Source organism: Gadus chalcogrammus, chromosome 18 (assembly GCF_026213295.1).
Source record: "Gadus chalcogrammus isolate NIFS_2021 chromosome 18, NIFS_Gcha_1.0, whole genome shotgun sequence".
In the NCBI taxonomy this organism is placed as follows: Eukaryota; Metazoa; Chordata; class Actinopteri; order Gadiformes; family Gadidae; genus Gadus; species Gadus chalcogrammus.
This window is the reverse complement of record NC_079429.1, coordinates 18,447,462-18,461,409: the sequence shown is the minus strand read 5'-3', so window position 1 is coordinate 18,461,409 and position 13,948 is coordinate 18,447,462. Positions and strand designations below refer to the sequence as shown.

At 45.6% G+C, this 13,948-nt stretch overlaps 1 protein-coding gene across 1 annotated transcript in view; it reads right to left on the bottom strand.

Annotated features, from left to right (window-relative positions):
* Positions 1–145: 145 nt before the first annotated feature.
* The window catches only part of LOC130371312 (integrin alpha-M-like), a 34,451-nt gene continuing 20,648 nt past the window's right edge, over positions 146–13,948 (bottom strand). Inside the window, exons 13-30 of the mRNA XM_056577046.1 lie at positions 13,664–13,816; positions 13,122–13,334; positions 12,890–13,023; positions 10,709–10,854; positions 10,172–10,311; positions 7,828–7,953; positions 7,487–7,554; positions 6,885–7,026; positions 6,271–6,369; positions 5,949–6,028; positions 5,692–5,778; positions 3,848–3,917; positions 3,153–3,251; positions 2,476–2,556; positions 2,136–2,246; positions 1,323–1,436; positions 1,129–1,239; positions 146–612 (exon numbers count right to left, since the gene is read on the bottom strand). Coding sequence (XP_056433021.1) covers positions 481–612; positions 1,129–1,239; positions 1,323–1,436; positions 2,136–2,246; positions 2,476–2,556; positions 3,153–3,251; positions 3,848–3,917; positions 5,692–5,778; positions 5,949–6,028; positions 6,271–6,369; positions 6,885–7,026; positions 7,487–7,554; positions 7,828–7,953; positions 10,172–10,311; positions 10,709–10,854; positions 12,890–13,023; positions 13,122–13,334; positions 13,664–13,816 — 2,106 coding nt within the window. The 3' untranslated portion in view covers positions 146–480. The remainder of the gene's footprint in view (positions 613–1,128; positions 1,240–1,322; positions 1,437–2,135; positions 2,247–2,475; positions 2,557–3,152; positions 3,252–3,847; positions 3,918–5,691; positions 5,779–5,948; positions 6,029–6,270; positions 6,370–6,884; positions 7,027–7,486; positions 7,555–7,827; positions 7,954–10,171; positions 10,312–10,708; positions 10,855–12,889; positions 13,024–13,121; positions 13,335–13,663; positions 13,817–13,948) is intronic.

Here is a 13,948-nt window from a genome sequence, read left to right as displayed (position 1 = left end):
GCTGTTACAAGCCGTTATGAAAATCTGCCTCTTCTGACCTCACAAATGGGCGTGTCCACCTAGATGTATGCTAATGCTACGGCTAATCACACTCACACCTGGTGGTATAATATGCTATTTTTAAATCGTATTGGCCCGGGACCAAATTAGTTGTCAATCAACATTCAAACAGCCCATAAAATATTTTTTTATTCACGATTATTAACACAAATGTATTAAATGCGGGGGATGATTTATTTTTAGTTATACTGTATTTACATTTGGCCTGTCTGGCCAAAAGGAACGAATGTTCTACATCAAAAAAGATTATTACAAGATAATTACAATGGTTTTCCAAAAGAGTTTTATCCTAAAGGTGTAATCATTAGATTTTATATGTGTACAATAAACAAAATCATTGATATATGGGATGTGGGGAGGGAATTATGGGACTGAAGCATTCAAATGAGCATCTTAGCATGGAAGGGTGGTCTGCCTGGTTCACGGTGCTTCTCCACCATCTCCGCCACCTTCTCCGCCACCATCTCCGCCACCATCTCCACCTTCTCCACCTTCACCAGAAGTGCCAGCTTTTTCCATCATCTGTTTGTATTGACTCTTGAAGAAGCCAGCCTGAAAACAGCAGACAGAATCATTCAGGTACCCATGAAGAGAGGACCTCGTGATGCCAACCCAATAACCCTCTATAATCCCTCAAAACGACTCAGAAGATGATTCATTCCCGTCTCATTATCACATTGGATGATCATGGCCACTAGGGAGAAGTGTTGTGCAAATACAACTGTATGACAAGCCCTAACATAATCAACAATAATCTGCCCATAGTTAACCAACTTAATGTAAAAACTATAAATCAGATCTCCTTTGTATTCATAGTTGTATTTATGTAACAGTCGTTTTTGGAGCAGTTTATATTTACTAAGTCATTTAGCAGATCTCAAGTGAATTCGGATATTGGGCATTAAGGAGCAGGTAAGGGTTAAGACCTGTTGCTCAGGGAAGCCATGGTCATTTGGGATTACATCAAGTATCTTCCAGCTGGAAGTTGAACAACTTTCCAAGACTACTGTCCTGAACTCAAGCTCTTTCTGCTGGGATCGGCCCATCCACACAAAGTCTTGAGGTCACCTTAAATAGAGCGGCCGTAATGATGGCCAGCAGGAGCAGTCCTCCGAAGGTGCCTCCAACGATCTCTTTAGTGAAGTTTGCTACCGGGTACACCTCCACCTCAGTGACGATCTGAGGAGTCACATGACTGCGTGAAGGTTCTGATCAGAGACCCTGGACTAGCAGGACTGAGGTGAGACCAGAGCGAGAGTTACCTTTCGGATGGGAGGGGTGTGTTTAGACTCTGTGGAAAAGAAAATGTATGTGTCCTCATCGTATTCCAGGGTGGCTGTGCTTATGAGGAGGAACTTAGCCGACTGAATACCGATCTGTAAAAAAAAAGCATAGACCAGTGAAATAGTAAGCTGGTTCGGGAATAGCCAAAACATAGGAAGGAAAAGTCTCTATGGAAACTCTATATCTTCTTCAAACCCTCCCCGGTCTCCATGACGACCCTCCACCGTATTCAAACCCTCACCGGTCCCTAGGACGACCCTCTACCTTAATCAATCCCTCCCCGGTCCCCATGACAACGCTCTACCGTATTCAAACCCTCCCCGGTCTCTATGACAACCCTCTACCCTATCCAAACCCTCCCCGGTCTCCGTGACAACCCTCTACCCTATCCAAACCCTCCCCGGTCTCCGTGACAACCCTCTACCCTATCCAAACCCTCCCCGGTCTCCGTGACAACCCTCTACCCTATCCAAACCCTCCCCGGTCTCCGTGACAACCCTCTACCCTATCCAAAACCTCCCCGGCCTCTATGAGAACCTCTACCTTATCCAAACCCTCCCCGGTCTCCATGACAACCCTCTACCTTATTCAAACCCTCCTCGGTCTCCGTGACAACCCTCTACCGTATCCAAACCCTTCCCGGTCTCCGTGACAACCCTACCCTATCCAAACCCTCCCCGGTCTCTATGAGAATCCTCTACCCTATCCAAACCCTCCCCGGTCTCTATGACAACCCTCTACCCTATCCAAACCCTCCACGGTCTCCGTGACAGACTCCTCCCCCAACCTACCTGTGCGATCCACCCAGAGCTGAGGTTGCCGTTGATGGTGAAGGTGCTGCTCTGCGCCCGACCCATGAACATGTTGCACCTGAACACCAGACAGCTCGCCACCGAGCAGTCCTGACACACACATCACCAAACCACACATCAACACACAGAATAACACAAAACCATGCACAACCACATACACAATGCCATTATCACAACCGCACACAACAGAGCGTAAAACACACACAACCCATCATGTACAGAAACAACACTACCAGCCGCGACCTGCGGCGCCACGGACAAACACACTCAACCCGTTATTGACAGAACCAAAGACGCCAGCGCACAGGGACATACATACCACTGTGAGGCTCTGCTGAACCTCCGCCAGAAAGTCTGGACGGGCCGCCGGCTCCACGCCGTCTCGCCGGCACTCTGGAACCTAGAAACAGCTTCAGAGTCAGAGTCTCTCTAGGAAGCACCTGCTCACCAGGGGGCCGACTCAAGCTACTTCAACACAACACCACCTTCTAATGGATTTAACTTTGTTTGAGCCGCCTGGTTGAGATGAAAACATGACGTCGTCATCAGGGGTGAACTGGCTGAGGGAGCAGCATTAACAAACCAAACACCACATCAAGGTTCAGAGGAGATAAAATCACTTTCTGAATCCCTTCAGGGATCACAGCAGCAAGTAATACACACAAAATAGATGCGTGTGTGTGTGTGTGTATGTGTGTGTTTTGAAGAGACTTTTTCTTTATAATTTTTATGACAATACTTACTTTTAAAGGTGAGTTTGACCTTTTATATTTATCAAGCTAAATAATGTCATTGTATATTGACATATATGGCGTGTGTGTCTGTAAGTATATGTGTGTGTGTGTGTGTGTGTGTGTGTGTGTGTGTGTGTGTGTGTGTGTGTGTGTGTGTGTGTGTGTGTGTGTGTGTGTGTGTGTGTGTGTGTGTGTGTGTGTGTGTGTGTGTGTGGAGGTGTAGGGGTCTGTTGAGTGGTGGAGTCTGTGCTCCGTCAGCCACCTGGAGGTCTTCCCTCTCCTGCCAGATGTGTTCGCCTCCGAGCCGCACAGGAACCTTGATCAGCACCGTCACATTAAAAGCCCTCCCAAAGTTTAACACCTGAGAGAGAGACAGAGGCAGACACAGAGAGAGACAGAGGGAGACACAGAGAGAGAGAGAGGCAGACACAGAGAGAGAGAGAGAGAGAGAGAGAGAGAGAGAGAGAGAGAGACAGTTAGAAAGAGAGAGAGACAGAGGCAGACACAGAGAGAGGGGCAGACAGTTAGAGAGAGAGACAGAGGCAGACAGGTAGAGAGAGAGAGAGAGAGAGAGAGAGAGAGAGAGAGAGAGAGAGAGACAGGCAGACAGACAGAGAGAGACAGAGGCAGACACAGAGAGAGAGAGACGGACAGAAAGAGAGAGATACGGACAGAAAGAGAGGGAGACAGATAGACAGACAGACAGAAAGAGAGATAGAGAGGCAGACATGGATGAAGGTGGAGAAATGATTAACGGAGAGAATGAGAAAGGGAGAGGTAATATGGAGATGGGTTATGAGGGACAATGATGAGAGAGACAGCGGTAGATGGAAGAGAGTGATAGTTGAGATGAAAAGCAAAGATCGCAAAGCGATTGCATGTTAAAGAGGATCAATTATCTGAAATAATTTAATCTTAATTTCATAGTGCTTTAAATAGTTTTAGAGCTGCGTTTACCGTTACTGGATTCACCACTGGTTTGTGTAAATCCTTTCTTCCGAAGGTGAAGTTGGTGTAACTGAGTGAGCTAAATAAGGAGAGAGTGAGTCAGTTAATACACAGCCCTTGGATATTATTCTGCAGCTACTCCAATCTGTACTGGATGGTATGTTCAGTAATGTTATGTTCAATGACATATGTTGTTAGTATGTTCAGTGATGTATGTTGTTAATATGTTTAGTGATGTACTGTATGTTGTTAGTATGTTCGGTGCTGTTATGATCAGAGATGTATGTTGGTATGTTCAGTCTGTTCAGTATTTTCAGAACATAACATCACTGAACATATTAACATCACACAAACATAGGAAACACATGTATAACCGAACATAGGAACAACATACATATGTTGTTCCTATGTTCAGTTATGCATGTTGTTAATATGTTCAGTGATGTTACGTTCAGTGATGTATGTTAATACAATGTTCAGAGATGAATGTTGTTAGTATGTTCAGTGATGTATGGAGGTTACTCCACATGTTCAACCAGATGTTTGGAAGGATAGGAGCTGAGGACTTTCTTTGTCTTTTCGATATAATTCTGTCATGGAAAAATGTTTTTCATAATATCACAAATGATATGACTTGACTGAATACACCTTGATGACTTGACTGGAACATCAGAGAGGAAGAGAGCTACTTCCCCTCTCATGGACCGGTACAGATGGAAGTAAAAGTACCTGTGTATGTGTGTGAGCACAAGACTGAGTGTGTGTGTGCATTAGTGTGTGTTGGTGTTGGGTGCCTGGTTGTTATTCATAAAGGGGGGTTTGTTATTTATCTTTGACGGCTTTTGCTGTGTTTTACTGTTGTGTCAGTGGAGCCACAGCCTCCATTTGACATCGGCCTATTGCTTGTGGAGATGTGAGAAAGATGCGACTGCTGTGCACATGCACAAGCCCAGTTATGAAATACATAACTGTATTTGCTACATGCTAATTCAGGGATGGGCAACTGGCGGCCCGCGGGCATTATGCGGCCCGCATCCTCACTCAGTGCAGCCCGCATCCTCACTCAGTCAGGCCCGCACATAAAAAAATAAAAAAAATAAAAAATAATAATAATAATAATAATTGATCGAGTTACAGAAAACTCGGTCAAGAAAGATGAGAAGAATTCATAGAATTCTAAGGCAAACCCATGCGTCTAGTGTGCTTAGAAGCGATATCAGTCATTAAAGATATCCACTTAAGTCGCCACTACAACTACTACAACTGCTTGTTGGGTTTGAGTTCATTGAGTTGTTGCACTTAATGTTGGGCCACTGTTTTTCAGTTTTTTGACTTCATTGAATGATGATGTATGTGAGCCCTTTGCACTGATAAAAATACTGACCATTCATGTGGCTGTTTGAGCATGGAAAACATGAAATTAATGTATGTTGGTTCAATTAACATACCGTACATAGGTTATGATTCTGGATGATTTTTTAGGTAGTGGCCATCCCCAAAATGCACCAGAATACAGGAAATCATATCTACCAAATTCAAAATTGTGTAGCTTCTCTCAGCTCACGTTTAGTTGAAGTGTGCAGTCATGTGGCCCTCCGATGGTTATGATGAAAAATGTGGCCCTCTTTATCATGAAAGTTGCCCATCCCTGTGCTAATTTGTTATCTTTGAGATGGAATTATCTTTTATTTAAGGAACAACTCAACACACTCCACCCCATAATGTGTTAACATTAAAGCTGACTTCTTGCCAGGGCTATCTTCAGCTATGGTCAATTCTTCCCTCTCCAGATCGGTCGAGCCCTTCGTCTTTGTTTCATCCAAAAAACGTGTGTTGCATTCGTGCAAACCCACCTGGCGATGGAAAGGAATATGCTGTACTTCACGTCGATCTCCTCCGTCTGGTTCAGTACACTCTGCTGTGAGTGATCCAGGTTTCCACTAAACAGACCCCACAAAACGTAAAAGAAAGGTTACAAAGTAAACAGGCTTCTACGGCCCTTGACTCCTCATCTGCTGCCATCAGACGGGGGACTCAGTGCAGGACCTGAGGAGGTCTGTGTGGCCTGGAGGGCGGAGGTTGGAGGTGAGTGTGCGTGTGTGTGAGCTACCTGTTGGCCTTGGCTGTGATGCGAATCTTGTGGCTCAGCTGACTGTTGGAGTCGATGCCGTAGGAAACGGTGAACACAGCCTGATGGGCAGACAGTCTGCGTCAACAATCATGTGAATGAATCAGTAGCATGATCCTCCCATGACCAGAAAGACCCTGTGAGGATCAGCCTCCACACTAACTAAAGCAATAACCACCTAACTAGCTAACTGACGTACTCACAATTATCCAACTGACTGACATAATCAATGACAGATCATCCAATGACCTAAGGGACTAACTGGTGGATTGACTGGGTGGTCGGTGTGATGGCGGCGGCAGACCTTAGCGTTGGTCTTGAGGATGGGTCTGTAGACCCAGCAGCTGCTCCGTCCGAGAGACAGGCCGTTCTCACTGTCCACCGAGCTGCACTCCACCCGCCCCTGAGGGGGAAAGACACATCAGCCTCCTCCAGCCCACGGCTGAGCCTTCCCCTGCACTCTGATGGTTCTTACTGAGTGTACATGGACATTTAGGGTTTGCTTTGAAGACCAGGGCTGATCACAGGTACACACTTAGTGCAGTATGAACACAATATTCAGATCTACAAAAAGAAATGAACCACATGACCAGCTCAATTTCAGTTCAAAAAGACACACACACAATTACAAGCCTTTCAAATCCGACCCCAATAGTAAATCTAACCCCATAGTGAATTTTAACAGGCAAAATGTTACTTTTGAACTACGTTCCAATGTTGTTATTTAAAATCAGCGTGATCTGCCGCTGTTCTTATTATGTGAGTACAGAGACGATTTAGATGATGCTGGATCAACTTCTACTTGTTCTGTTGCTTGGTGGGCTGTTTCTGTCCACGGTGTCATGGCTCTTTGCTCTCCTTCGCTGCTCATACAAACAGAGGGATGCTCAAAACAGAACCAAAATGCTATGCACGCACCTGCAGGGTGCTGAACTTCCTGAAGGACAGTCCTGCGGGGTAGGTCAGAACCACCTGGCTGTTGTACGAGTCTTCTCCCAGGTTGGTGAGGGACGTCGTCACGTTCAGTAAGTCATCGATGCCGACCCGAACGGCAGAGGAGCTGGTGTAGGGGAGAAAGGAGGATTAGGAAACAACTACTTAACCAGCTATCAAGCCGTCTTGACCATGCTAGCCAGCCTACTGTGTGAATGGTAAATGGACTGCATTTATATAGCGCTTGTCTAACCAGGGGCAAGACAAAGCACTTTACAATATTGCTTAACATTCACTCATTCAAGCAACAGACGGCGGTCTCAGACATGAAACACAGCCAGCTCTTCGGGAGCAGTGAGGTGCCTTGCTAAGGGACACCTCCACACACACAGGATTGAACTAGCAAGCTTTCAGTTACCAGCCAACCCGCTGTAACTCCAGAGCCACATGCCGCCTTAGCGTGGGTTCGAAAATGTTCACTTCACTTTGTGTTTCAGACCTCAACACATTGTCTTCACCTCGCCTACATCCTCTAACCATCACACATCCTTCTCACCTACACGTTATAACAGCTCAGGTTGACTCACCCACTGAAGTTGAAACCGACTTTGAGTTCATCCACACACGCATTTTCGCAGTTGATCTTGAAGCTCAGCTGTGTGAGAGTGAGGAGGGGAGGAGGTTAGAAGATATGTGTTGGTGTGAACCATGGTCACACTTCTGTTCTAACGTTGACAGTGTTAACCACGGGGAACCAGGCGGCCGTTTATCTAAAACACCTCATCTCCCACGTAATTATGCCCCTGTGTGTTCAGTTCATGGGTTCAGAAAACAAGAGGACTTCAAAATGTTAGGGCCGCCCTATCTCGTACACGGAACCAGTCAATAATGAGACAGAGCGTTGGAATGGAGATGGAGAGGAGCCTACTGGATGGTAGCTGGTGGTGAGGGCTTGCTGGGACAGACTGGGGCTGAGGTTGTCCTTTGAGGGGAGGCCGACGAACGAGAAGGTCAGCTCATTGTACAAGTCGTTCAGAGAGTCATCGGGACAGGGCTGCAATATAAGGGACAATACACGGTTACAACCTGCTCCTTGAGACCGCCGCTGGAACCATTCACTCTGCTCCCGCCCTCCCAACACTTTTCTGCCACTCAGAAGTGATGCATAACACGCACTGTGAGTGACAGGCAAGATGGATTCCCCGAACCAATAAGGGAAGAGATGCCCTGATAGTCCAGAATTAGTCTGGCATCAGGATCTCCGAGGGAAACTCAATTCCTTTGGAGTCAGCAAAAACATCTTGCTCACTTTCTATTACCCCTTCATCAAGAGCATCTGTACATTCTCCATAACCTGTTGGTTCCACTCCATTAGCCTCCAAAACAGAAACCGCCTGGAGAGTACGGCCAGAGTCTGCTCTAAGATCATTGGACTTTCAACAAGAACTCTCTCCTCCATCTATGACCAGCAAACACTCCGGTTAGCCAACAGGATCATGCAGGACCCCTCAAACACTCTACACTTGAGTGGCTCCCCTCAGGTCGCTGACTTCGCTGCCCCGGCTGCAGGACACAGAGGAGAAAAGCAACCTATGTTCCCAAGGGTGTTCACCTCCTCAACTCCTCCTAAACCCCCCTACCGGGCTTGTGCCCGCCCAACACAGACTGTTGAAGCCGTAAACTCTGTTTTGCCCTCTCCCTCCCATTAACTGTTACCTACCTCGCTGCAATTCATCTCATAATTGTATTCTCACCAGTATGGTATTTATTAATTGATTGCACTTTATATATCTGTCATATTTTACACTTTTTACACTTTTAAGAGTAATTTCTCCACTTATAAACATACACTGTACATATTTTATACATATTTCATCAGTGGCGTGCACAGGTAGACCCAAGGTGGTGCTATAGCACCTGCCCTTTGCCCCCTGACCCAATCAAGTGCCCTTTTGAAAAAAATAAAATAATCTTTTTTTTTTTTTTTTTTAAACAGTGTATGTGGCCCATGGTGACATTATCATCTATAAAGGCTCGACAATTAAAAACGTGTGATAATAATGGCCCAATATATATGCCCCCCCCCCCCCCCCTGCTCCTCGCACACAACTCTCTTCCTTTGTCAACGTGAACGCGCAGAGCGGACACAAACGGAGGCGCGTTGCAGCTGTAGTTCAAAGCTGCTGCCCACACACACCTACTCCCCTGCCCTGCCCAACCGGCGATGTAACACATAAATGAATTGAGTCTAGAGTGTATTGTTTGCCCCCTAAGCCTCCTTTCTGGATACTGTGACTGAGGAGCTGAAGTCCCACTGCTAGAATCATTCAGTCCTTCCACCCCTTCACGGTACATGCCAACTGGGTAAGCACGCCAAACGCAGAAGCCAAGGAAGCCGTCCGCATCCTGATTTCTATGGAGAAGACGAGGACCAGCTGAAGACAGAACTAAAGGTGTTCCACTCCAGCTTTCCTGCAAAAGACCTCAAAGAAATCTTTGCCATACTGAGGGAAAACAGTGGCCGGCTCATCTTTCCTGCCTTTGTGAAGATGATAAAAATCGATGAAACATTGCCAGTGACAACTGCTTCTGTGGAGAGATAATTTTCAAAGCTGAAAATTATCAAAACTAAACTAAGAAGTCTGTGTGGAGAAGAACGGCTCTCTGACCTTCTCCTGCTTGCTATAGAAAAATATATCAAGATCAATCATAGTGAGGTCATCAACATCAAGACATGGCACTGAGGAGGATGCTGCTTTAGAAAAGTGGTAATGATCACTCTTCACTTCGAAATGACACTTTAATGTGCCCTTATTTTTCCCTGAGCACCTGCCCCCCAAAATGTCTGTGCACGCCACTATTTTATTTTTGTGCATTTGTACGCACCTGTGCTTTGTGTGTACTGTCTATCAGGTAGCAACGCTGTGCTTTTGTTTTGTTTTTATGTTTGGACCCAACCTTGTCCTTTGTAATACTGCTGCTCTATGTGTCTTCAATTGCCCCCTGGGGACAAATAAAGCTTTTTTGAATTGAATTTAATTGAAATTATCTACCCTTTACTTTACTAGTGCTCAATTTAAAATGTATTAGAGATTTATTACAAAAGGTATTACACAAGACAGCACAGAGCAGCCAAGTACCAAGTGATTGGCTTACCTGATTGACCCCTAAATTGTGTAAATAGGTCATTTGGACCAGTTTTCCCTGGTGCTCCCATTGCACATCACTAACTAACTACCAGTTACCAGCACGGTGCTTAGGGAACCACGTACCTCAATGACCACTCGGTAGGTGAAACATCTTCCTCGCTGGTTGACAGTGAAAGACTCGTCCCGCGCGCGCACATTCGGAGTGAAGTAGGCTCGCTTTCGGATGGCGTCCAGTGACAGAGTAAAATTTATCCCGGCTTGTACTGGAAGACAGTAGAAAGGAAGACCATGTGGAACCAATTTGATTGTCACTACGTCCTAGATGTTATTATCGAAGTTAGTTAACAAAACACAATCCCCCCTTCACCCCTCCTCCTTTTACCTCATATGGTTTGATTTGAACGTTGACGTTGGAATAGTGTGAAGATGTGAACGATTTATAGTGTGTGTGTTTCTGCCAATCCCATGAGTGCATATAATCTTGCATGAGAGACCCCATGGGAAATAAAACAAGGGTTATCGCACAAATAAGGCAGTGTAAGGGCCAGCTCTACCAGGTGAGCTAGACAGGGAATGGAACCGCTAACCCTGGCAGTGTTAATGCTTGCTCTACTAGCTGAGCTACAAACTACCACAGGTTTAGGTGAGAGGTTCAGAAACCTGTCTGTAGGACCGAAGGTGGGCCGCTCATTGTGAAGCAGACATCAGCGGAGACGTTCACCGGGGTGAGGCAGTCAGAGGGGCTGGGTGGTATCTGGGCCGGAGTGAAGGTCACTTGAGCTTCCACCATCACAATGGGTTTGGACCTGAGAGAAAGGAGGCAAAACATTTTTTTCACATATTTCAAACAATAATTCCCCCAAATGAGATCATCTGGATAACTTTCAAAATCAAATTTACTGTCAATAATTAGAAGGGGCAGTCCAGCGATTTAACATTTCATCAAAGCGTTGTAGACTCAGAATGAGTCTACAATAGTTTCCCAGCTTTACATGTTTTGCATCACCTTCCTACGTCATCAGTGGGCAGAAGGAAGAGCATATTGACCACAAGCGTTGTGCAAAAGTACAGAGGCATTATGCATTCATTTGAGAAAATGAGTTAACTATCTTTTCTGAGATCAGTTTTCATGGCGACACAAATTCAGCTGTTTTTCTGAATTAACGCGATCCCTTACATTTCTACTTCTAATTAGAATTCTAATTTATTGACGTAAACATGTCCCGCCTGTTTATTTTAATCCAGTTCTGTTTTGGTTTATGTTTCTGACGTTGGGAGATACTCGTGTCCTTAAGTAATATTGATGGTATTGTTATGAGTTTGTCGACTTTGCACACCTCAGGACTTTGGGGTTGTTCAGACGGAAAGCCTGTTTTGATCTGATGTTTTGATCTGACACTCACAACAGTTACACAAAAACGTTGCAAAAAAATGAGTTGGAGTGGGTTGTAACCATGGCGATAACACCTCCCCCCAACTCTTTCCTAAACTCGCAGCTTATTTTTAGATTTTGGGGTGTCAGAAAGACTCGTTTTCTGTAAGGTCTGCCGCAGATCCAAAGATTGGAGTCTGATCTTTGGATTCTAAGATTGAACTTTGCATCACTGGCAACAATCTGGTGTGTAAATAAACCAAGGATTCTGAATTCAACGCTGAATTATTTGTTAGAGCGTTACAACACTATCAGAGCTTTGTTTTGCACTGGCTCATGAGAGAAACACAGCGAGAGTAAACATGTCATGTTGGTGTTGGGGACGTATATTGTTAGAGACAAGAGCTGTATTGCAATGAACGATTTCACACATAGCTAAATATTAATTTACTGTTTGAATAAAAAATGCGACTTTTGACACTTCCAAAATTATCTTTTAAATTATATGTTATATGTAATTTGCCATTTATTACAGTACATACATTTTCCTAAATAATTTCCTGTGAGGGAAACAAAACTGGTGGACTTGGGCTCACTATGTACTCTGGTTCTGAGTGTGCTCCTCTGCAGCGCAAGAGAGAGGAGCTTGCTGGGGCTGAAGGCACCTGCGCTTTAAAGGAGACATATTATGCCACCAGGTGTGAGTGTGATTAGCCTTACAAGCCGTTTTGAAAATCTGCCCCATATGACATCACTAGTGGGTGTGTCCACCTAGATCTATGCTGGATAGATCAGTCTACCAGCCTACCCAGTGTACTGACGTAACCGTTGCCCATCTATCAAGTACAGATCTAGGTGGACACGCCCACTAGTGATGTCATAGGGGGCAGATTTTCGAAACGGCTTGTTAGGCTAATCACACTAACCCCTGGTGGTATAATATGTCCCCTTCAACACGCTGTATCTGAATGCTACCAATATACACACCACTGGGTGCAGAGCAAGAGGGCTTCTGGTACAGCTCATTAAAATGCGCCAGAACGAGTTTTTGGGTGTAGGGTGGAGCCTTGTGCAACAGATTGAGAGTTATTTGACAGGGTTGGCCTGTAAAACCATCTCCAACACTTAAAGTGATAACATGTTAACCTGCCGCCAGGGCTCTCTCGAAAATCCATAACAAAAATCAAAGTTTGGCGGCATGATGAATTGGTATGGGATCAGTTTTGTGTCGGGGAGTCCTTCAGGCATGAATGAGGCCCATCTGAGTGGGCCAGGTGATCCTGAATCCCATTGAAATCATAAATAACAAAATAATAAATAATAATAATTTCTTAAAATATAAAAGATCCCCCCCTTCTCGCTACCTCAACGGGAGCTTAATCTGTCGACCCTATAAGGTGCAGAAATGACCAAACTCTTTTTTGACTGGGTTACAATCATTCAATGCAAACACACGAGACTGAAAGTACCTGAGTAGGAACACTTTGCCCTTTGACCCCACTGCTAAATCAGGGAGTCCGTCCCCACTGAGGTCAGAGGAGGACTGGCTGATGGACAGGCCGAAGAACTGCAGTCCCGGCTGGATGTCTGAGCCTGCAATCCTCTACAGAGAGACCGGGACAATCCAGTAGATATTACCAGAGGGAAGGGTCACATTTCAGAAGATGAACGTCAGAACATGACAGAGGTCTGGGTTTCCACCTGCGAGATCCTGGGGTTTATGGTGCCTCTCATGTCGCCGTGGAAGATGTACACGCTGCCTTGGCCCTGGTTCTCCAGCGGGGCCCCGACGGCCAGGTCATAGACCCCGTCCTGGTTGAGGTCAGGGAGGGGAGCCATGGAGGATCCGAACCTCCCTCTCTCCCCCGCTTGTCCTCGCAGGACGACCGGCTCCTCAAACTGGCAGTCCACTCTCTGGCATGGACACACGGGTCAGACTGAATCTAGACTCCCATTGGCTGATGGTAATTAGACTAAAGCCCCATTGGCTGATGGTACTTAGGCTATACAACCCCCCATTGGCTCATTGTAATAAGACTACACCCCCCATTGGCTTATGGTGGCTTATGGTAATTAGACTAATCACCCCATTGATTGATGGTAATTAGACTTTACAACCCATTGGCTGATTGTACTTAGACTATACACCTCCCATTTGCTGATGGTAATTAGACCATACAACCTGTTGGCTGATGGTAATTAGACTAAACAGCCCATTGGCTGATGGTAGGGGGGTTACTCACGGAGGCGGTGAGGGGGCAGACGTACACCCGGCCCTCCCAGTTCTCCTCCATGTGCAGAGGGGCGGCGATGAGGACCACTTTGGTGAACATCTGACGGGTGGGATTCACTGCCATGGTCACTATCTCCGCCCCAAAATACTCACCAATCTGAGACTGATTGAAACCAAGCAAAAGCAATAATGATGTTAATAATAATAATAATAATAATGATAATAATAATAATAATTGGGAATTATATTGTAGGGATCCGGGGGGGGGGGGGGGGGGGGGGGGTTTGGACCAATT